Raw genomic sequence first — 25,412 nt, 5'->3', positions numbered from 1 at the left:
CATGCAGTTCTGAAAGCGTATGCCCCATTTCTTGGTCTGTATCATCTCTTACTATTATTGGTTCTAGAAATCAAGTTCATCACTGAGATTCTGCAGTATTGCAAAACAAACCAACATATCTGAACGAGAAATTTGATTCCTCTGCATTTTTGTCAAATCTTTTAATTTAGCTGCTGCTTACGAAAAGAATTATTGAAATCACTTGTGTTGCTCTTACGCATACATCTTCATGGGTACACATACAAACACAAAAATCAAAGTTTTTTTAGTCTCTTTCTCTGCCATTCCAAATATGCTCCCCCCCCCTTAATTTGTGTTTCAGCCAATATTTTTCAGTGTTTCTTTAATGCTGCAGTTGCTAACATGTTTTATTTGAAATAAGTAACATTTTATGGAAAGACAGATCCCTGAAAACTGGAGATGGGTACGAACCGGAAAAAAAACGAACTGTATGGTTCGTGGTTTGCCGCATTTCACGAACCTGCCCCAGTTCACAAACTGGTTCATTTGGTTCATGAAAATGTCACATCCAGGTCAGAAAATTGTCACTTCCAGGTCAGCAGAAGGTCTTCAGGAAGTCCATCCCCTGTTGCCTAGGAAACTGATTGATCAGTGCCAGGCTGTCTGCAATGATGAACCAAAAACCAAACCAAACGAACCAGCCTAAAGTTCATGGCAGTTCGTCAGGAATAGGCTCTGATGAATCGCCGGTTCGCAAACCATGAACTGGCCCAGTTCGTCACGAACTTTGGTTCGTGCCCATCTCTACTGAAAACATATTCTTCCTAAAGCATGTAAATTGGGGGATTCAAACTGAAGCTGCTGATAGGAAATTCTTATTAATAGCTCTGCAGTTTCTGGTAACTGTATCCTTGTTGCCAATTGAAGAAACGCTTTGCTGCCAGACCAGCCAGAAGGATTGCATTTGTAACCAACACAACAGAGGTAAGGATATATAGACCCTTAGCTGGCGCATTCTGGCTTTTCTCAGGATATACTTGAGCAGCAGAATCTGAACGGATGAAAAAAAGATTAACTTGAATGTAAAACCGTTTAAAATTTCATCAGTCATGTAACCAACACTATTTTCCAACAGTTGTTATGTGACTTAATACATCCCCTTTCACTTTGGTCAGCTTGTTTTTATTGATTCGGTATGAATGGAGGTTGAACCATTCATTGCCTGCCAATCAATGGTTTTGTTTAGTTTTTGTAAGTTGAATTACTAGACTACAAGCAGATATTTCTTTATAAATCCTAGGTAGTGAAATCTCCATATGGTAAAATAAGATAAAAATAAGTAAGATAAGTGAGATCTTGTGTTGTACCTACCTGAGCGATCCACAGAACTATGATCACTTTTCAGTCTGAGGGGTCCCACCATAGCCTCCCCTTTCCATTTGTAGGAAGAAATCTCTCTCTTTTGTCGAGTGATGCAGCCGTTAGTGCAGCGAGAATTAGGATCATTGCTGTCACAAATTAAAACTTCACAGTGGAGGTAAACAGTTGGATGGCTCCGCAAGAATTTGAAGGAACTGAACCTGAACCTCCCATAATGTTCAAGGACTGGATAGGCCACATAGGTGTTATCTTTGGCACAGCTGTAATAGAATTTTATGGTTATCTTAAAAAGATCAGATTAGCTTGATCCTGTTATGCAATGCAATGAAATGTGTACCAGAAACGATGGTGCTATGTAATGGTTCTCAAATCAATGTTTTAAAACTCAGACAACATGTAAAGCCTAAGTGTACTGCATGTTTGTGTTGATACAAAAATAGTTCTCTTGGCGTAGGTCACCTGTCCATTTTTCCCTGCACTGCATTTAGGTGTTTATTATGGGTTGTTCCCATGCTCTCCTGTTCATCTTTTCCCTTGCTCATGGTGTGAATGAAAGCTTGGTGATATTAAATGGCTTCAATCAGACTCAGATTTACTATAGCATCCCATGATGGTGACTAGACAAACTGGAATTTGTTTATATCAATCTAGGATTCTAATCCAGATTTTTAAATCCTTCTTTCTAGGAAAGAAATTACCTCCAATTTTACTAGGTCAGTGCTTTCAGACAGCAAATTGAAGTTTGTTCAAAGGCTACCAGGACCAAGAAGCATTCAGTTACCATCTGTGTACAAAGGGAGGAGGATGGGATGGGAGTGTATAAGTACAGCAACAAGTCACATTGAGCCCATTGTGAACAAATTTTCCTGATGTCTGAATGTAGTCATAGTAAACCAATTCCAGAATATTTCTAAATTCTTCTGCAAGACATCTACAAATAAACAAAATACAAATCATTTGTTTTCCCTTTTCCTAGTATTTGCAGTGCAAGGGAGGGTGGCATTTGGGCATTAGGCTCCTTACATTCTAAATTTAAATATAGTTACCCCTATGACAAATGGGTTACAAAATGTCAAAATTTAAAGAAATTGATGTTAAAAACGATTGATAGTCCAAAGTGGAAACATTAATAACCAAATGAAAGAAAGACAAGTACAATACAGGTAAATACCTTTTCTAAGCCTAGCAGAACTAAAAGCAGGCTGAAAAGTCTATTTTAGTGAAGGATTCATTGCAGGATGATAGTTTCAGGCAAGTAGCTGTGCTGAACTGAAAATCTTGTTGGTCTCTAAGGAGCTACTGGACTCAAATCCTGCGGTGCAGGGTGAAGAAGAGTTAAATTCTCTATCCTTCAGTGCCAAGATCCTGGATCTATACGGGGTCCCCATCAGCTGCTTTTTAGGGCCAAATAGCACGATGGGAGTTCAATCACACCAATGTCCCATTTAATTTCAACCACAATATTGTGAAATCTCACTGTATTAATCACTCATTGAGTAAAGAATCTACTGCTCATCAGCTTCATTGAATGCCCTCGAGTTCTAGCATTTTGGCAGAGGGAAAAAAGTTCTGTGTGTGTGTGTGTTTGTGTTACGTGCCATCAAGTCATCGCTCTCCTGTGCACAATTTTATAAACCTCTATGATGTCCCTTAGTCCCAGACACTTCAGCCTTTCCTCAAGGAAAACGGTCCCAACTCCTTAATCGTTGCAGTTCTCTTTTGTACTTTTTTCAGCTCTGCAGTATTATTTTTGAGATATGGTAATGACAACTGTACACAGAATTCCAAATGAGGCTGCACCGTAGATCTATACAGAGGCATTATAATGGCTGTTTTATTTTCAATCCCTTTTCTAATAATCTCCAGCACAGAGATTGCTATTTTCACTGCTGTGGCACACTGGGCTGACACTTTCAACTATCTACTATGATCTCAAGGTTTTTTTCCCTCTCAGTCCCAGCAAGTTGAGACCCCATTGCATATCTTTAAAGTTGAGTGTTTTTTTGTTCCAATAGGCATCATCATTCACTTATGTACATTGTCCAGTTTAGGAGATCCTCCTGAAGCTCTTCACAGCCAACCTTGGTTTTCACCATTTTGAATAATCTTGTATCATCTGCAGCCTAGTCCACTGCACTGCTCTCCCCCAGTTCCAAATCATGTAGGAACAAATTAAATATCACCAGCGTCCATACCAATCCTTGTGGGACCTCACTGCTTACTTCACTGAGAGAGTTGTCCATTTATTCCTACTCTGATTCTTATTGTCCTCTTATCCCCTAATGCTAAACTTACTCAGGAATATTTGGTGATGTACCTTGTCAAAGCCTTTTAAAAATCCAAGTATATAATGTCTACCAGGTCACCATTATCTACATGTTTGTTCACTTTCTCAAATAACTCCAAAAGGTTGGTGAGGCAGGATTTCTCTTTGTAAAAGCCATTATAATTTTCTCCTCAGTGGACTTTGTTCTTCTATGAATCTAATAATAATTCTATCTTTGATTATAGCTTCAACTAATTTGCCTGGGATAGATGATAGGCTAACTGGCCCGTAATTTCCTGGTTCTCTGAAGCCAGTATAACATTTACTACTTTTCTGGGACAGTGGCTTGTCTTAGAAACATTACATATATGGTTTAGTATATCAAAAATCTCACATTTGAGTTCCTTAAGAACTCTCAGGTGTATGCCATCAGGACCTGGAGACTTACTGGTTTTAATTCTCCCCAGTAGGTCTAAAACTTCATCTCTTGTCACCTCAATTTGACTCAATTCTTCAGACTCCTTTCCTGAAAATTGTGACTATGGAATGGGTTCATGCTTTGTATGTTCCACAGTGAAAATAATATAAATAATAATAATAATAACATTCAATTAATATACTGCCCTTCAGGACAACTTAACACCCACTCAGAGCAGTTTACAAAGTATGTTATTATTATCCCTGCAATAATCACCCTGTGAGGTGGGTGGTGCTGAAAGAGGTCTGGAGAGCTGTGACTTAACCCAAGGTCACCCAGCCGGCTTCAAGAAGAGGAGTGGGAAATAAAACCTGGCTCTCCAGATTAGAGTCCTGCCGCTCTTAACCACTATACCAAACTGGCTCTCACCTTCCACTTTTAAAAAGAAATCTTTTTGCTTTTTATGGCTTCCTTGACTTGAGTCATTAATCCTGCAGGCATCCTTTTAGATTTGGCGGTACCTTTCCTAGCATGGAGAATGCATTCTACCTGGCCTTAAATTACTGTGATTTTTAATAACTTCCAAGCATCCTCTAGGGATCTGACTCTCTTTGTGTTTCAGCTTCCTTTTAACTATTCCCCTCATTATTTGTAAAGTTTCCTCTTTTGAAATCAACTATTAATGTTTTTGACTTTAAGGGTAACTTTCCATTGACACGAACACTGAACTTAATAGTATTGTGGTCACTGTTCCCAATTGGTGCAACAACATGTCTTGAACTATGCTCAGATCCAAGTTCAAGATCACTACCCGTCTGGTTGGCTCTATGACCAACTGCATAGTCATTTGTGATGTCTAGGAATCTCATTTCTACAGTATGATTTGAACACATTTCAATGTGAGGGTAGTTGAAATCACCAATAATACAGTATTATCTGCTTTAATCACTTTCCTTATTTCTTTCACCATCTCATGATCAGCCACAAGGGTTTGATCAGGTGGGCAATAATACACCCCTACTTTTAAGTAACTCTTAGGGCCTAGTATCTCCATCCTTAATGATTATTTTGGGGAGTTTCCCTAATATTTTCTAACATACTTCCTTCTACATCTCTTTGATAGACAAAGCAACACCTCTCCTGCCATGTTTATAGCGCTTATAACCAGGGACAACTTCATCCCATTGATCTTCCTCATGCCACCATGTTTCTGAAACACCCACTACATTTAAATTGTCCAACTTGAAGACCCAATGCCTCCAAGCATCAAGCACTCCAGTTCCCCTGTCTTGCTTTAGGATGTTGTGAGATAAAACTGAGGAGAGGAGAACAATGAATGTTGCCCTGAATTCTTCAGAGGGAGGGCGGGATAAAAAATTAGTATTTTTCAATGTTTGGTTTCTCTCATGGACATTTTTCTGTCCACTCCACCTGGAATTAAATTTTAATTGTTATTGAACTGTTACATTACTCACCCACTTCTGACTAAATCATAATTCGGTGATCCAAAATTAGGGTTTGGTGATGCTATACATGTGTCCACAAACACTAGTAAATTCGCATCACTGGAATGCAGAGTGACTTGCGCATAGAGAGTTTGGTTCAAGTCCACATAGTATGGAGAATCAAGTATGGGTTTGGAGAACAAATCAGACTCATAGAAAGACATGCTGAGGTTGTATCTTCCCAGAGCACTTGTGTTCTGTGTGACATCTGTTTCTGTTACGTACATGACTTCTACAGTTGAATTGTTTTCCATTATACATTTCACAACAATCTCAACACGCTTTTGACGGGTGATCACAACACCTGCTGGGGAGGCAGTGATGGTATTGATATAAGAAATGGTGTGATTTTGTGTCTGCATAGAACAGAAATAAAACATGTATTACAAACCACTCTTTATGAAGAAAGAATATTGTCAAAGAATGAATTCTAGACCGAGTTTTAGAATTTCAACAATTGAACAAAAAGCAACAATAAAGTTTTCCCAATGTCAGTATTATTACAACAAATTCTTGGTTAACTGACTGAAGACTGATCCAACATTTTCAGTTCAGACTTTGATTTTTGTTAATTATTTATATGTGATAAAGATCTCTTCTTGACAATTGGCAATTGAGTCCTTAATAAACAAATGCATAAGCTACCAAATCTGATGAAGCCCACCACTGCAGTGTCTCAGTAAACAATGTCTTGGTGAACCAGTTTTCAAGTTCCTACCAAGGTACTGCCAAAATTTATGAGTAATTTCCATTACAGCATGAAAAATGTAATTGGAAAGAAAGCAGTGGTGCCTTGTTTCATATTGCCATTGGTTTTGTAAATAAATATAGAGTCAGACTATATAGTGCTGTCTGGATCTTGGCCTTACTCTCTAATAGAATCTCAAGCACAGTGATACAAGGCCTGTTAATTTCAGCATATCTTTACAGCAAATATTTGCTGTGACTTAAATGTTCCCCAAATATGCTCATGGTATCCCTTACAGTATATTTTTTTTCTTATTGTATCCCACATGTATGGTTTTGATAGTGCTAATCTGTATGGAAAACTGCCACTGAGAGAAGCTGAAAGTGAAAAGTCACATTGAATACTTGCCCGTTAGCACTAGGGGTGTGCACGCTGAAAACATTCAGGTATACCCAAAATCCGAAGCAGCAAGCCGCTTCGGATTCAGGTATTTTAATCACTTTGGAATGCTCCATAAAGATTCGGAGCATTCCAAAGTGATTCAGGGGGCTGGGTTTTCTCCCAGCAACCCCACCCACCCCCACTCCCAACCCCACCCCACTTAGCCCCCCTATCAGCTGGCAGGAGGCAGGGGGGGATTCCCCCTGCCGCCTGCCAGCTGATAGTTGAAAGGGCCCTGTCCTGCCACTTGCAGCACGGCCCTTTAAAAACTCCACAACCCCCAGCCCCCCCACTTACCTGAAGTCTGCACCCCCGCTGCCTCCTTCGCCCGCTGGGGAGGGCCCGGTGTGGGGGGGTGCAGGCTTATTCACTCAGCCGCTAGTTGGGGAAGCCCCCAACGAGCAGCTGATTCAGGGGTTTAAATGCCCCTTTCCCTGCTGCTTGCAGCGGCAGGGAAACAGGCATTTAAACCCAAAGCTTCCCAAAGCATTGCGAATGCTTCAGGAAGCTTTGAATTGGGATTTCCGGATCTGACCCCGAGTTGGAAATCCTTAAGCTTTCCAGATCGGGTCCGATTTGGGTATTTTACCTGAGTCGGATTCCTGAAGCGCACACCCCTAGTTTAGCACATGAATGTAATTTTCCACTTTGTGTTTGGATAGGTAAATCTTGAAAGGATTAGATTAAAAATTGGTGGGGAGGGGAATAAAGTATAATGCAATGGTAGGACAGGGTTAGGTCCAGTGACTAGGCTAAACTGGCAGGAGAAAAACATGATGGGAAAGTTGGCGAACAACAGAATCACAGTAGTTTGATTTAAATTGTTTTAGTTTTGGCTTGTTTGTTTTTTACCTCTTTAATTGTTCCACAGCTGTTGAATGGAAATGAAAACATCACTGGGTTTGAGGCACTGGGTCTGCAAGTTGGATCATTCAGAACCAAGTCATTGTCATTATAGCCAAGTGAATCCAAATAAGACTTGCTGAGAATGACTGTGATTGTGTCTGAAGAACACCTGAGGGATGCTAACAACAACAACAAAAGTATAACCACCAAAGTAAGAAACAACTGGGGTACTACCCTCTATATTCTGGGTGGGATCTAGTTCTACTCTTAAGAGATGGAGTCATTGCTAGAATCCCAGTGCAGAAGATATGCATATTCTTTTCCTGGCCACATGCTAAATAGAAGGGGACAGGCAACCCTGGATGCATACAATAAAATCATCTGTTGAAAAATTGTAGAGAAGTTCTACAATTACAGAATTGATCAAACTTGGAACAATATAAATTTTTTATAATTGTGGTTCCACTTTTCTACAACTTGGTTTTTGCACACTTGCGTACTTTTTTAAAAAAAATACTGATTTTGATATGTTTTGTGTATATTGAATAAGTACAACATACCAGTGTTAGGATGGGATCCTCTAGATCCATTTTGCTAATACAGACACTTCAGCATGGGAAGTCAATGGGTTTAGACTGGTGTAACTGTTTATGATTGCACTATCAATAGACTTTTAATGAAGGAGCTTTTTGTTTCAAAGGAAGAGTCCAGAAAAAAGTGCCACTGTTAGTGAAAGTAATTTGTGGGACCTAACACTTCGTTATATTCATTTGTCCATTTCATGAATTTTTAATGCAAAAGAATACCTTCTCTTTTGTTTAACAGATAGATGCAGTCCAATTTAGATGGATTACAATCCATCATTTAAACTTTCATGTATAAATAATGGAATTATGTGGCTTGATAGTAATTTCTAGGGACAGCTGTAATTGACATGACAACTGCAAGTTCTTTTTTATTGTTTTCCAAGTGAGAGAAAACTATAGACACAACTGTGTATGTTCCATGATCCCACAATTACACTGTGCAAGCACAGAAATTGATACTGAGAACCTAATTCTGTGCCCTAAAAATCACACCATAACTTGACATAAAGGTTACCTTTGTCACGTTGGTGAAAAAATTACCTACTTTGTACTAGCTACAAAATTCAGTGTTTTATGGTGTAGCTTCTTGGGCTACCTTGAAACTAAAAACACTGTCAGCATAGAATGCTCTCAGCCTCAACTTCAGTTTCATTGTGAAGTGGTACTGAAATGAAAATCTGGCACAATCTATGACAACTGTCTTGATCTACTCAAGGGTATAATACCTGCAGGCAGAGGTTTCTATAGGGCTCAAGATAATCCAGTTTCTCCCCATCTCTAGTATATTTAGTGCACCAGGACAGTCTGAGGAACAGGACTAGACATGGGCACGATCTGAATTACACCCCCCCCCCCCGATTTTGGTGTTTGCGCCATCGTGACTCAGCTAATCAGTTCCGTCCACGGCAACCGATCCAGCAGTCGGGGGTTTGCTTGTTCGGGACTTAATTGGATGTATCGGTTTCTGTTCAGAATTGCAGACACTCTTGCGCCAGTAATTTATTCCCCGGGCAATGGAGCCAGGGGAATGAGCTGTGTTTGCCCTCCTTCTGTTGCCCTCGAAACACAAATGGAAGCCCAGCTTTCCTTGATTAGCAGGCTTCCTTCCAACCACGGAGCAGCAACCCAGGAGAGGGGGAAGGGGGTGTTCTGAAGCCATGGGCACAAAGGAAAGGCAAAAGGCAGCGCGGGAGGCTGGGAGGCCGCCTGTGCCGTTCATCTTTCCCCAGGACAAGGGGCGCGTGGGCAAGCCAGCCGCCCCTTGTCCTGGGGAAAGGCAAAAGGCAGTGTGGGAGGCTGAGAGGCCGCCTGTGCCATTCGCCTTTCCCCAGGACAAGGGGAGCGCGGGCAAGCTGGCCGCCCCGTGTCTTGCAGGGCAGGTGAACGGCGTGGGCAGCCACCGAGCCACTCGCGCTGCTGCCAGCTCCGCAGCACACCGGGACAGCCAGTTTGCTGCGTGGGAGGGGGGGCGACCCAGGAGCGCGCGCAAGAGCCTGACTACGGTTGCCCTGGGCACTGGCAACCGTAGATCCGGCCCTGGGAATGTCCCCTTCCTGAGGGGAGGCAGCTCGTTGCTGGGTTAAAAACTCCCCCCCCTCTACTCTAAGTGTGTGTGTGTGTGTGTGTGTGTGTGTGTGTGTGTGTGTGTGTGAATGTACCCTCCCTCCCTGAAGGGAGGTGGCTCATCACCGCCTCCCCCTGCCCGCCGGGCCTGGCGGCCGCTGCCACCAACCACCGTTCCTATATCGCTGGAAACAGTGGGGCGCCCTCCCGCTTTGGCCTTCCCGATTCCGGATCGGAAATGGGACTTGATCGGTTAGAATCGGTGGCCTGGGTTCAGCAGCAGCCCAGATCCACAAATGGCTTAATTGGTATTTTTTTTTTTGGATCGTGCCCATCTCTAAACAGGACACCTGTCTACTCTTTCTGTATCCTCTTCCAGCCACAGTCAGTGCTGTGGAAATTGCATGTAATTTAGCTCTGCACTAATTTGCAATGTGCAGAAAGGGAAAGCACATAAGAACTATTATTCTCTAGCTAGCTGTGCATGCTAAGGGTGAAAGGACGGAGAGAGGGTTGTTAGCGGTCAGACTTGCCCTCGCGATATTAATATGGCTATATCATAAGCCCCTCTCTGTATGTGTTTCAAACACAAAAATGCTGCCTAAGCCAGATCCCAGCCAGGAGATGGAAAATTACTAGCATGGGAAGTGTCAAGTGAGACCAGGTTTCAGCCTCCATGCACTGGAGATGTGCAAAGATCCTAAGACAATAGGGTCTTCCCAGGGTTCCTGAATTAATCACCTTAACACACCATACTGATCATTCTTTACGCTCCCATTTTCAGGAAATTCAGGGTGCTGATAGTCTTACCCACCTATTCATCACGAGTCATCAATTATTGCTGACAACTTTAGTTTCACTCAGAAAAGTCTTATCAAACCTTCCCAGTTAATGTCTCATCCTGGGGATGGCTCACCTGTCTATTATCTCACCCCAGAGACAACCATTAAGTTGGGGAAAGAAGATGCACTCTCTCCCCAGGATACGTCCCACAGTATAATTGGACTGCCCCTCTACCATAGTTTTGTGCATGCCCTCAGATCCAGCATCCACCCTTGGATTTCCATTTGAGTTCTGCATTGATACGGTGGTTGCTCAACGCTCTCTCTCCCAGACACCCTCTTCTGGATGATAACTATCACCCAATCCCTCAAACTCTATCCAATTTTCCTCACTGCTTTCTAGTTTGCTTTGAGTGTGTGTTGTGTGTGTTTCTGCATGCTGTTGTTCTTTATTATTTTTAATAAAAAACCCTCTTTGATTGAAACATCTGCCTCGTTATTGAAAGAGTTTTCTGCCAGGGACAATCCTCACATATATAGGTGGAGATCTTGCTGAGTTACCCACCTCTTGCTGCCTCTCCTTGTACGCTAATTCCCCCAACTCACAAGGAGACCACCCCATAGGGTAACAGGGTGCTCTGTTGAATTTGTGGGGTTTATCTCATGCACAGATCTTGGGGTAAGGATCATATCCTTAGAGATGTCTGAGACCCATTCCTACTCTTCTGTCCTGTTTGTGCTGCATTATAATTGTGAGCAGGGAATTCAGTTACTATAAATAATTAGATAACGAAAAATAGATTAAGGTTGTGCTTATACAAAAATATAAACCACTTGTGAATACTGATGTAAACACAGCGAACTGCCAATTGCCAAATATATATTACGTCACTGGCACTTCAGTATTTGATCATATGAGTATTCACAGCTGATTTATGCTTTTGGGGGGTATGCTGGCACAATTAATTAGGTTATAAAAGTAATTAAATTTATAAACTTTATAAAGACTGTAGAATAGAATAGAGAACAATTAACTATTGGTTAGAATCACTAACTGTCACTCTGGTTTAATTTACTCCACTTTAATTTAATTTGATTTACTATGAAATAGATCCACAGTCTTGCAAAGCTATGAGAGTGAACTGTTGCGCCAGCAGATGGCTGTGAAATCTACTGTAGTCACAGAGGCAGCTGAACAATTTTTAGTTTAAAACATGTCTTGTTTGTTCAGCTGTGTAATTGATTTCAGAGGAAACTTCACAGTTGCATCCAATGATATGCAAGGCTTGCCAAAAAGAGCAGATAAGTTTGCAGAATTGCAATGTTGAGGAACATAAAGCGTATATCTGGCCGGAGTGACTGAAATGCTTCTAGACACTAGAGAGGATAGATGTGGAATATTTTCTCTGCATATTTGTAACATGTTGCAGAGGTGAAAAGTCTACCACCTTTGCAGTGTGACTAGCCAGATGTGCAAGTTGCAAGGGTTTTGGTCTTTGGCTCTTAGCCTGTAACTCGCAGCCAGAGCCCATACCGGTAGAACCAAGGCTAACCTGGGATGACCTTGTGTCTTCTTATCATTTGCTTCAAGGGTATAATGGGGAAGGGGGGGGTCAGTTGGGTTATTTTAATTGTGTGTATAAATTTTATAAGCTACTTTGAGTCCTTAGGGTGGGAGAAAAATAGGAGAAAATATTTAATTAGTTAAACTCATTTTTAGCCTCTATATTCAGCTATAGGACTCACAAGATACACATGACTAGAATTAGACTTACTGTTGGGCTGCGTTGTTGGTATTGGTATACTTGTGTAGTGAGCAGAAAAGCCCCTGTAAGAGTTGGCATAATCTGTAGACAGCACCACAGTCATAAAGTTGGAAGAAGACTCAAACGTTGGCTTAGCAAGGCCGCATACTTGCTTGATTAAACCAGTGTTGGTCATTACACCATCATAGATGGCAACAAAGTCAAATCTGCAGTTTTCATCCATTTCTACGCTAGGGTTCAAAGGAAGGAATAACTTCAGAGAAGGAATTGGAATGACAGGACTATTAAATACAATGCAACAAATAGCCTGCAAAGGTAAATATATTGGCCAGGATCCAAAGAACAGCTCAGCTCCTGAAAGAGGCTTGTTCTAGCCCAGTAGATTATTCAATTTCCTCTGTAGGATAGCTGAAACCTATTCCTATATAATAAACTGTTGTACAGGTTTCCTCAATTGTAAAAGTAGTTCAGCATGTGATATGAGGAACTGCTGTTTGAGAAGCATGTTTAAATTTGTCATAGATTCACAGAATTGGTTTCATGAATTTTTGGATCCTGGCTGATATCTCAGAAATAGCCTGTGGCAGAGTAAATCTGTAACAAAACTGTAGCAAAAAAGATATACTACATACATTTAACCAAGAGTAATTATTTCTCCTGCAAGTTTTTGACCATGAAATTTAAGGGCACTCAGGTTTACATTGTTTTTCACAATGGGGAATTGCATATGTGCCAGATGCTGAGACCAAAACAGGTGATGACCATCTCCTTCATGTCCTGTTTATGAGTCCCCAGAGACATTTTACTGGCCACTACTGAAAAAAAATCCTGGACTAGATAATATAGCAAGACATTTCCTATGTAGGTGAGGTAGATGGATGGATCAGCTTCTCAGACCCAGGTTTTAAAATTCACCTCCCTACATTTGAGAGCTAAGGGCAAAACAATTTCATTTCCATAAGTTGTGTAGAGCAGTACATTCATATTAAGGGTCAAATCACATGTGATGTTGGAGTCTAATGACTGGAATTCTTCTAAAATATCATTTAGCCATACAAAAAGCCAAATGAAGAGAGAATGCTGATTTTGTCCACAGCAATGGGGAAGGGGGGTGTATATAACTCCTCCCTCATGCTGTTTCCCTGTTAGAAAATGGCCCCTGCTTGATTTTTTTAAATCTTACTGGTGAGAAATACAAACACAATACAGACAAACATCTTTTTTAATCCTATCAGGGCTAAAGGCAAGCTGAAAAGGCCACTCAGTCAGGGAAACAATGTAGTGTGAAGAGTTAAGTTCTCCATTCTTTAGTGCCAAGATCCCATGTCTATATGAGGTTCTCCATCAGTTTTTTAGGGCTAAATAGCATGTTGTCAGTTTAATCACACCAATAAGATAGTTTCACTTGGGTAGGCATGTTGGTCTGTAGTGGAAGAGTAAGATTTGGGTGCAGTAGCACTTTAAAGACCAACTAGATTTCCAGCGCTTCAGCTTTTTAGAGTCAGAACTCCCTTCATCTGACTCCTACTCTGGAAATCTAATTGGTTTTTAAGATGCTACTGCACCCATGCCTTGCTCAGTCATACCAATGTCACATTTAATTGGACCCACATGTTTTGAAATATCATCATACGTTATTGTGCCTTTTAAATATAAATGTGAGTAAAAAACAGGCCTTCGTATCTCTATTGTGCAGTTACATACAGCAGCTGAGGTAACTTGAAATGTAAAACTATTAGACATTTATACTTACAAAATTTCACTGAATGTTAAATTTATCTTGGAATTTGCTTCTGTTTGGATGTGCCAGACACAATAGGTAAATGGTGGGTGTGGGCTGGGGTAGTTAGGGCTGGTGAATGATCCCTCTGGGCTTTGAAGTCTACCCCCACAGTTTTCAACTGAGGGTTTAAAAGAAAGTAATGTTTAAAAAATAAAGTTAACATTAAAGAACAGAAATAACAAAAGCAATCAAAAGGTTTCTCAGAATTGCTCACTTACTACCTCTACCTTTACCTGTGTGTATGGGAGTAGAGGAGCCAAGAATACTGGAAAGCTATTACATTTGCTTTTTAGACTCTGTTCCTTATTCCCATGTGTGCAGCTTTCTGGCAGCTTACTAGGTGGTTGTGGCAGGACAATAAACTAAAAAAGCCATGTACCTCAAAGTAAGAGCACTTTTTATTACTGGTAGATGTTCCGAATAAGGTCTCCTAGTTTTCTGATAGCTAAGACTGGTCTTAATGGCTTTGTTGCCATGGTGAAAAGGCTAAGTATCCCTTCAGTGTTCTCTCAATAGTGTAGGATCAGTTGTATCAAAGCTTCTTCTTTGGTTGCTGTAGGATCCTTGAAGTCAGATAGAGGAGTAACAGGGGCATGAGTAGTAGCAGCTGACTCCTCCAAAGTGAACTCAAAGTTTCTACACTATCAAAACAGCAGTTTATGTGATAAAGAAGTAAAATAGAATTTGGCCCTAAGTTGCGTGGCCACCCTTTCTCCCTCCATGTGAACCTAGCTAGTATTCACTGATAATGGGGAATTGTTTCCAATCCTAGACCTGTCAATTGTGTGCAGGTTCCTAATCAGCTACTTCAGACGGGAACAATCTTAGACAAGGTGGAACTGCCAATGGGAAAGTGGTCTAGAATAGAGATGGGCACGAATCCAATTATGACCCAAAAAAACACACGAACCAGGCCGGTTCGTAGTTTGCGAACCACAGTTCGTGAAAGCTCCTTTCTACGAGCTTCCACAAATTGGTTACTGGTTTGGGTTCGTTTGGGTCATATAGGGAAAGGGACAGTTTAAATGGCCATTTCCCCGAGGAAATGGCTATTTAAACTTTCCCCTGCAGATTGCAAGCGGCAGGGCCCTTTAAACTATCAGCTGGCAGGCGGCGGGGGGGGGGGGATCACTGATCATCATAAGTTGAGGTACAATGTGGATATATTTTGAATTCAAAGCCTTCAGAAAGTTTCATAAGTAGCCAGATTTTGTCCTTAGTTTAAAATGGAGCACATTAAAGGAGTTGAGCCCTTGTTCAGCCCACTCTGAAGATATGTAGTCAGAGAAATTTCCATACTTATCTTCAAACACACCCCACATTTTTTTTTTCAAAAGCAATATATTCTGTTGAGAAATCACAGATATTTGGTATTACAATTCCCATTGTTAAACTTGCCTCTACATTTTTCAGTTGTGCCTATACTGATTCATACAGCTGTGCTTGCAAGCATATTTAAATAATAAGCGCAACAACCAGGGAAAAAGCCCGGATAGCGGAAACTATAAACGGAAAGTCTGGGAATACACAATAAACCAACCGTTCTTTTTTCTTTTTTTCTTTTTTATAAACTCTATATTAGTGCAAAGGTGCAAAAGTGCAAAGTGCAAATGAATAAATATATATATAATATACAATAAATACAATTGAATCTTTCGTTTCTTCTGTTGAAGACAGAAGAATTGAAACGAAAGATTCAATTGTATTTATTGTATATTATATATATATTTATTCATTTGCACTTTGCACTTTTGCACCTTTGCACTAATATAGTGTTTATAAAAAAGAAAAAAAGAAAAAAGAACGGTTGGTTTATTGTGTATTCCCGGACTTTCAGTTTATAGCATATTTAAATAAAGCAAGACTTTCATTAAAAGTTCTGAATTGAATAACTTCAGATTAGTGCTTGAGTAATTTTCATAGGATTCTAGAACTGTCATCATGAGTGATGCCCTGATGTTTGAAGTCTGATGATAATTTACCTGAGTCAGGTGAAATGAAATAATAAAATACAAACACTGCCCTTTTGAAAGCTGTTGAGTCTGTTGATAACTGAAATGTTAAAGCATTTGAGGATGACTCAAATACTGGAACAGACTGATGGCTATTGCATATTTGTCCAAGAAAAGATGAGTTAGTTGAAGAACCATCATATACTATAATATTTTCTCTATCACAGATTGATGAAGGATTAAATCTAGAAAAAGAAGAAAATGTTTATTACATTGCTGTTATAACAGTTTGCATCTTGCATTTATAAAGTTATGAGTTAGTTACTTAAATCAAAGACACAGATTGATGTCCTATAGAAATGAGACACAGATTGATGTCCTATAGGAACTAGGGTATTTAACTCTAGTATTTTACAAGTGGCTTTTGAAAATCCCCTCTGTTTTAAAAATGAGTCATGTACCATACTTTTTTTCTGAAAATCCAAATATAGAGCTAGAAAAGAAAATTAAAGTCACAGGCTGAATTTCCAGTAAAAAGTGGTGCCGTAGACCATGATTTTCTAGAATGGCACCACTCTGTCCCTTGAAAATCCCTGTGAGGAAAACTTTAAGTCAGAGTGGTACTTCATTCAATTTTAGACTTGAATTTAGTCTGGAAGTGTGTGTTAGTATTTTACGAGTGGGGGACTTGCAAGTAGGGGTGTGCACAGGAAAAGGATTCAGTAAATTTGGTTTGGTAATATGGAACTGGTGAAAAATCTGGTATTCCATGAATACAGAATTGATTATCTAGTTTGGTTTGGTATTACACAGCAAATTTGGTAAAATTTGGCCATCATTTCCTATGGGAAACTCATTTCGAGTTTATCTGATGGCCTGGGGAGGTCATTATTGACCAAATTTCATCAAATTTTCAAGGTACCTACCCCTAACCATCCTCTAAAGACCTGCCAAATTTCGTGCAGATTGATCCCCAGGGGAACATTTTATGGCTCCCCAAAGAAGGTGCTCCAGCCATCTCCAATCTCCATTATTCCTTATGGGGGAAACTGTGGGGCTATCTAGGAGGCTGGGGATGGCATTTTGCAAGCAAAATCCACAAAATTTTCCAGGGACCTGCTCCTGACTGTCCTCTAAAGACCCCCCTCAAATTTCAGGGAGACTGGACAAATTCTGTGAGCCCCTGAACAAGATGCCCCCAGCCACTTCATTTGTCCCTACTGTTGGGGAAAAGTCCAAATTGACTCCCACTGCAGAAACACATAGACCAAGGCAAGAGGCACATTCCCATATGTACGCTCTACACCAGACAGTCCAACAGAACCAAACTGACACCCCCCAAACCTCAAGTGCCCCTGAGCAGGCTGACCATCCACTATTGTTCCCTATGAGGACCTGCATCAAACCAGAAAATCATCCAAACCAAACTGAAGCAAGGGAAAGTCCTGCCTCAGTGCCAGCTCCTGCCTCAGGCCCCTGTGGTGGGGGCGGTGCTCCTGCAGCTGCCCCAGGAAAGAGGGCCTTGGTATCATGGTGCTGCCAGGACTTAGTGATAGTGAGGACTCCTCAGAGGAGAAAGGGCCCTATGTAACCAGCCTAGACTCGATAGGAGCCAACCAGCAGGAGAAAGAGGTACAGGCATGCCAGGACCTACAGCCAGAAGCTTGGGTCAGAAGTACCTCCATCCTCCAGCACTGACCCAGCAGGTGAAGGATTTCTAGCTGCTCCTAGCTCTCCAGGATCACCACTGCCTCTGGAACACCATTGGCAAAGACCAACAGCAGAATTACAAGCAAGGAAGCACAGTGCATGCTTGCTGGCTTGACTCCAACTGCCTGCCAACAGTGAAGATGAGTCTTTACAGAACTGTGCCTGAGAAGCTGGCTGGGTGCATGACGCACTGGTGGGCAAACTATAAAGTCTCCAGAGAGATGTTTCTGGGCTTGGATGCAATGTGTACGTTGAGACTCTGACCTGCTGACACTGCCTGGATCGATTACTTAAAGACCTGACCTCAACCTGAACAACTCTGAATTTCGGATACTCCTTCTCTGGCTTGTTATCTTTGGAGACTGATTACTGAAAGACCTGACCTACACCTGCAGGATCTGACTTTGGAACTTCTCCTGGCCTTGTTATTCTGAGTAACTGGAAGAGACTTGGTAACCTGATACCAGAGCCCAGCAACCAGTACACTTGGGAACTGTCTTGCTATCACCAGAAGCCACTGCAAGGGAAGGAAGGCCACTGCCCACCGGAGGGTAACAACTATAAAAATTTAAACCCAATTCATAAGAGTTCCTATACTAGTTCATACTAGTTCCTATACATAAATAATCAAATGCTAAAAATGAATTTTGCAAGTAAGTAACAGCTTTTCTAGTCCATAAATATATTGTGATTGTATCTTCTTTCTTTATAGGTCCATATGGGAAAAGATGTGATGTCTGACTTCTTTAGAAGATATCCCTAGTACAGAATCTTCAAAAAGAGACTGTCAAGATGGAGCCTAATGGGCGTTTGCCAGCATTATTAATCCCGTTTTGTGATATCCATTTTCTCAAAGGCTCAACATTATCAAGACCATCAAAACGTCTTTTTGCCAAACAACTTCAGTGACTAAATGGTGTTTATTTTAGTGTTACTTACTTGCAAAATTCATTTCTAGCATTTGATGATTTATGTATAGGAACTAGTATTTATTGCATTAAGCAGTCTGGACTTATTACATCATACATGGTGTGTTTATTGGAAATTGGTGTTCAATGTTAAGCTACTTTTTGAACTCTTCCTAGAAATTTTACTGTTACATATTGTATACATAAGATTGTATTCATTGTTTACATAATAGAGCACTTTCAGCACTTCAAAAAGTTTTCGGATTAACTCTCATGAATTGGGTTTAAATTTTTGTAGTTGTTACCCTCCGGTGGGTGGTGGCCTTCCTTCCCTTGCAGTTTTTTCCGGGGGAGCCCTTCTCTTTGTGTTTCATCACCAGAAGCCAGGCTGGTGAATGGCAGCTGTGCTGGGGTGGGCTTCCTCCACGCAGGTGGGGGGAGACCTGCAACCCTCTCCCTCCCCTCCACCTCTCTGTCCCTGAACCCCAATCTCTACAGGTATGCCTACGACCAAAAAACCCCTCCCTACTTGTAATGTGCCTGGCCTGGTTCCAAGGGAGCCAGAGATGGGCAAGGAAAGCCTTGTTAAATGTCACGAATGGGTGACCTATTTATCTTTAGACTTTGAGTAGAACACAAACACACCTAAACCCTTCTTAATTCCTACACAAGCCTATTCAAGGGCGTCAGCAGAAGCGGGATTCTGTTGGTTTCTGAAAACTAATTGAGTTTTGTTTTACAGCTAGCTTATGTTAAAAACACTTTTAAACACTTTTATGAGGATAAAATGAGGGAGAACTATATATGCCACTATGAATTCCTTTGGGGAAGGGCTGGATAAAATTATACTAGACAGTTGAGCCGCCCAGCCATTCTTGTTCAATATACCTGTCCAAATCTCTTTCTCTATAACTGTCTCTATAATGTTCTTTATAGCCTTCTTTCTGTCTACAGTTCTGGCTGTTCTTCAACTGTGTTCTCTGAGAATATGATCACAAACTTCTACTTTATTACATTTTTGTTATACTTGTCCACAATACATTTAAAGAATACTTACTGGAAATAAGAGAATATTATTCGGATATTTTGATCTACATCTTTCTCTATATACCATGTGCAGGTCTCATTTGCATTGACTTCAATTGGTAATGCTTTATAAGGCTCACTCAAGATTCCACCACATTCGGTATTGCCTGTTTTTAGAAAATCAGCAATCATTGGTTAACATCTGTAAGATTCTATGGAAGGAGTTGACCTAAACATTCAGAAACCTGCCACTTGTAGCTGTGCTGTTTAACTTCACAGAACATTTAAAATAATGACTTTTTAAACTATATATGCTTTGGACTATAAATGACAGCACTTGCATCCTTGCAGCTTCCATCCATTAAAATTTCCTGTGCTGTTGCAACCAATTATACTTTAAGCTACATTTTTTTCTTATTTCAAAGACAGCTGTAGCGAAATCAAAGTGACTTCGAAGTAAGCATGTTCAGGTTTTCAATTTCTGAATACAGATCCCTGTCCAGAAAAAAATTGGTCTTAAATTCCATTGAAATGAATAGGATTTAAGTGAGTCATCATCACTCATTTACTCCACTGATTTCAGTAGAACATAGGCATAATCCATTTTCTGTGGACGATCATCAGAGAGTAACACAATACCAAGGTTTCTGACATTGCACAGATGAAACAGATACATGTCAGCATCAAACTATAAAGCAATCAGGCTGATTATCAATTGTATAAAGTTTTTATAAATATTTTCTATTCTTCCATACCTTGGGATTCTACCAAGTTATTTACGGCAAGAGTCCAGCCAAAGAAAAGCACCAGGAGATGGGATTGTTGGAATACTGACATTTTGGTGAAGAATAGATTCCTGCAATTTCTGGCCCTTTTATATTTCCACCCAATTCACAATGATATCATCATCTCAGTTCATGTGGTCCCAGAACAGCGTGTGTAATCTTTTAGATTTTCCCAGTGTTTTAAGCATAAAGTGAGATATGCTTGTGAGAAAGTTGCAGGTGTTACATGCTGGACTGAATGTGCTAAACAGCAGGGGAACAGCAGATAAAATAGTTCACACTTAACAGTCAGAAACAAAAGTGCCAAGTACCATATATACTTGCATGGGCAGCCCATATTACTCAAAACCTGAAGAATGATACCAGTGCATAAATTTCCATTCTATGAATTGTTCACATTAAACAAATTGGACATTGCTTTATTTTCTAAATACTCCACAAAACGTTTAATTTGAATGAATCTAAACTAAGACCATCTAAGTAGCTATCATATTAGACTCATCCATAATTGAGTAGTGCATCTGCTCAGAATTTTACATAGGCCTTCCATACTGATCGTACAAAAGCACCCCACAATCTATTTCTGCTGACATAAACTGATTATTGTTGCATTATGAGATGCTAAGTAAATATTGTGCGTACACATGTTAAAAGAAAATCTTAATATGCATAACAATCTCATGCTTGCAGGTCTCAGAATATAATTAAACAAGGGGATTCACAGGGACTTGTGAAGGGCATCTCACTTGCACCCCCCCCCCCAATTTCCTTTTCTCCTTACCTGAAAAACCTCATAGATTCTCCCCTTTTCTGGCTTTCTTTTCTCCTTTCCACCCACCAACAAGTATAGCTTTACCTGCCCCCACCCCATCCTCAGCTTTCTTTCCTTCCCTCCCTCTGGTAGCTTCTACCTGGTGAAACTATGGCTCAATTGAGTGGTAGTGGCTATTGGGTAAGGCCCAGTTGAGTAGTGGGAAACCTGCAAAGATTTATAGGATGCACTTCATTTCCCCATGTATCCTCTCCTTACATTTTCCCCCTCTTTCCCAACCCCCCCTATCCTTACTTTTCCCTGCTTCCTTCTTTCCTTTGCCCACCAACATACATTTTATCTGCCCCATCTTCAGTTATATTTATTATTTATCTCATTTATACTCTACCTTTCTTCACAATGAGAACATACAGTAGCTCACATCCTTCTCCTCTTCTCCATCTTATTCTCACAACAAGCCTATGAGGGAGGTTAGGCTGAGAATGTATAACTGCCTCAAGGTTGCCCAGTGAACTTCTATGGAAGAATGGCAATATGGACCTGAGTCTCCATGAAACGATACTGCTCTGGCTTTTGTGAGGTGGCTGAAGTTGAAGAGTAGAAAGTAATTAGTAGTGGGTGAGTCATGCAACTAATGTGGTATTAAGTTACCCGGTGGTTGCTGGCAGGCCTGTCTCGGCTAAGAGTTAAAACCCAAAGCCTCCTGTGAAAGAGCCCTATCCCCTCCCACTACTTTTTACTAACAGATATTAGGACTTGAAGGCTGGCAACAATGATCATTGTGGGCATTTGTTTCTTAAAGGTATAGGTGCTATATCTATTAATCCCCACAAACCCTTTTTTAAGATTTCAGTTTATTTTTCTGCCAACTTGGGGCTTTTCTCAGATTTGTAGAAAAATCTGACTTGTCTATACGTGGCTCCTGGGGTGAACTGGCCATTTAACTTACAGGGATATTTCCTGGGAGAAGCATAACCAAGCTTTAAAACACTGCCAGAGCCTCAGGAGCCACTTGGCTCAGTGCCTTCACTGGCAATGGTAACTGGTGTCATTCCACCAATTTTCTTTTCCCACACTGCTGCCAGGTTTCAGGTGGGATCAATGGGTGAACTAATATCCATTGTATCTCAAATTATGAATGTTATGCACGCAACCCCTTTTCATATACCTTGTAGATATATGCATAAAATTAATACTTTGTTTCAGAAACCACCTAAAATTTCTTTACAGAGGATGCAACTTTTAATTAATGAAGAAGGGTTTGGTTTTCCGAACCTTAGTGCCTATCATCAGGCATATTTGTTAACAGGCACAAATTATTGGGATTCCTCTCCTCACTTGGAGGATCCATCTTGGGGTCTCTTGGAGGCTTCTTTTTTGGAGCCACTTTATAAGTGGAATGTATTAGGGTTTACATATGTTAAAGTGGATTTTGTTCCTCCTGCTATCTTTGCAGCTAGAGAAATATAGCGCATAAAATCATGACAAAATGATCCATTCTCATGTGTTAAACTAACATCATAGTCCAATCCAGATTTTAAAACTGGGAAGAAATCTTTTTATGGAAGGCTAGGACAGACAAGGGAACTTTTAACTTAGATCAATTGATAGGTAATGATGATGAGTAGAGGTGGGCACAGACTGGGAAAACTCCATGGACCATTGGCCCATGGTCCGTCGATTTTCATGGACCCCGGACCACGAACTGTCATGGACTAGTCCCATTCACGGACCGGTTTGTTGGTCCATGGTCCATCACTTCTGGCAGCCCTGGCTCTGCCCCTTCATACACAGAGAGCCCAAAGTCACAGGGAATCTTCAGCAGCCTCTCCTCCACCTACCCTCCAAGTTTGGTCAAGATTGCATTTCAGACTTCCGAGTTACAGACCCCCAAAGCAGCTGCCCCCAGGAAACTTCCAGTAGATACAGGAGTCACAAATGCCAATTGACTTGCATTGGCTAGCAGCACCAAAAAGTTGCAATGAGGTAAAATCTATCAGAAGAGGATGGGGGAAGAGCCTCTTCACTCACCACACATAGGGACAATAAATAAATAAATAAATAAATAAAAATATGAACCTATCCACCTGCACAGAACTGCATCACCAGAGGTATGATTGGTGGTCATCAAGGATACGGCCTTTTCTGTAGTTTTGGAACATTCTCTCCACAATTACTCACCTGGCACCTAGAGAGGGGCTATGACTAAGTGGTTGAGCATCTGCTTGGCATGCATAAGGTCTCAGGTCCAATCCTTGACATCTCCACGACTCAGTGGTAGAGTAAAAAGGCTCAGGTAGTAGGTAATGTGAAAGACCTCTGTATGACAGCCTGAAGAGCTGCTGCTAGTCTGAGTAGACAATACTGACCTTGATGAATCAGTGGTCTGATACAGTATAAGGTAATATATGGCAGTGTCATATGTTCTAATTTTAGGCATCTGGTGGAAGCTTTTCACTTAGCCCTTTTGATTTTGTTCTTTTAAGAAAAATTATTTATCAACATGCTATACAGAAACAAATTCAGTGTTAGCCAATATACATACATACCCACTTAGAATTATAAATCTTACCAATCAAAACTTATTAAAATAATACAAACAGTTATGTTACTTAACTTTAAAACATCCCAAAAAAATACAGGAAAGGTGTTACACAAAGACTAACAAATATTTTAATGTTGCATTTTGTTCTTTTGTTGATGTCTCTGTTGATTTTGAGTTTTGGTGATGGGTATGTAGAGGTAATAGAGGGAAAGTGGCTCCTTCCTAGTGTAGTTATTGTTCTTAGTATTTACTGATTGTTGAAAGTTTTTTGCTGTTCTTTATTGATAATTGGTCATTTTAATTGTTGCTTTTATGGCTGAGAATTTTTATGTGAGACAGTGTCCGGGGTCTGAGACCCAGCCCCCAGACTTGACAAGAGGGAACAGCAGGTCAACCGGGCTGACGGGCAAACAGAGGGGGCAGCCAGCAGCCAGCAGGTCAACCGGTCAGCCAGCAGACAGTAGGTCAACCGGTCTGACTGGCAAGCAGAGGGGGCAGCCTGGGGGCAGCAGGTCATCCCCTCCCACGGGCAAATGGAGCCAGAATGTGCCGGCGCCAGGGGCAAGAGGCAAAGGCCCAGGGCCTCAGGAGTCAGGGGGAGACAGAGAGAAACCAGCGAGTCCCACTCCCCTGGGGAAGGAAAGGGGACTAAGCAAGGCAGAAGGGGGCAAAGGCAGAGGGATTGGGGGCCCAGCAGTCACCCACCCAAAGACCTTACCTAAGGAGGAGAAGCAGCAGCAGCCCCAACAGCCCAAAGCCACGCCCCAGCTAGAAAATAGTAGCCTGGCCCAGGAGTTGCCAAAAGCCAAGCCACTCCAGGTGGGGCTATTGGAGGCACTCTGCAGGAAGCCCTGGGCAACCAGCCAAGGAGCCGCAGCTGGACCCACCTTCAGCCATCAGCTCAGCCAGGGAGGCCGGGCTGCTAGCCAGGGGACTGCAGCTGGACAGGCCTTCAGCAATCAGCCAAGGCAGGGAGGCTGGGCAGCCAGGGAACAAGGCACAGCTGGTGCTGGTCAGTGGGGCCAGATCAGCTACCCCAGCTGCAACTGCTTGGTGCAGCCCGAGACCAGGCTGGAAGAGGGGTGGGGCAGTAGAAGGAAGCCCTATAAAAGCTGGCTGGGAAGAGCCCTGTGGTGGTGGGTGTGAGTGAGGAGTGATGATGTGGAGTGAGAGCGGTGCAATGCAAGAGTGGAGGTTTGGAGGAGAGTTCTAGAAGGAGGGGATGAAGGAGGACACAGGGGGCAAGCAGGCCAGGTTGAGCAGGCCAGCGAGTGGACTGAGAGGGAGTCTGGGTGAGGTATACCGCCCCTCCTTTCACAGAGCAGGGTCCTGCAGCATCCCTGGCCCCCCTATGATGTCAGGAGCAGACCGCCCAATGCCATGCCCAGCGGCAGCGGCGGCAAGCCCTGACAGACAGAAGTTTACAAACAAATATGTGCTGCCTCCAACTTGTTGAAGGTTCTAGGGGTGTGACCGTCCTTGACATGTCTTCATGAAGTATAGCCATTGCACGTTGGAAGAGCCTTGCAAGCATTTCAGTACTCCTAGGGAGAACAGTGACACAGAAATGGTCTGCTCTCCAAATGAGGGTTGTAAAACAGAAATAGCCATAGACGTCACATGACTGAAAGGAGGAAGGGAAATTGTCAAAAAGTATGGGGAAAAAGCAAAAGTAAAACCAGCTGTGAGAAATGTACAAAAAGGATCAAGAAGTTCTAGCCGGGGAGA

The 25,412-nt window shown here is 41.6% G+C and overlaps 1 protein-coding gene across 1 annotated transcript; it reads right to left on the bottom strand.

Annotated features, from left to right (window-relative positions):
- Positions 1-146: 146 nt before the first annotated feature.
- On the bottom strand, positions 147-20,461 carry CUZD1 (CUB and zona pellucida like domains 1). Its single transcript, XM_054982276.1, has 9 exons — positions 20,338-20,461; positions 19,614-19,749; positions 15,969-16,183; positions 13,957-14,104; positions 12,213-12,433; positions 7,512-7,684; positions 5,501-5,886; positions 1,333-1,601; positions 147-1,012 (listed from the first exon to the last, which is right to left on the bottom strand). The coding sequence occupies exons 1-9, from the start codon at positions 20,417-20,419 to the stop codon at positions 840-842; spliced, it is 1,803 nt and encodes a 600-aa protein (XP_054838251.1). The 5' UTR covers positions 20,420-20,461; the 3' UTR covers positions 147-839.
- Between the last annotated feature and the right edge of the window lie 4,951 nt (positions 20,462-25,412).

The sequence above is a fragment of the Eublepharis macularius genome, chromosome 6 (genome assembly GCF_028583425.1).
Source record: "Eublepharis macularius isolate TG4126 chromosome 6, MPM_Emac_v1.0, whole genome shotgun sequence".
Classification (NCBI taxonomy): domain Eukaryota; kingdom Metazoa; phylum Chordata; class Lepidosauria; order Squamata; family Eublepharidae; genus Eublepharis; species Eublepharis macularius.
The sequence above is the reverse complement of the archived record's forward strand: the minus strand, read 5'-3'. Positions and strand labels throughout refer to the sequence as shown.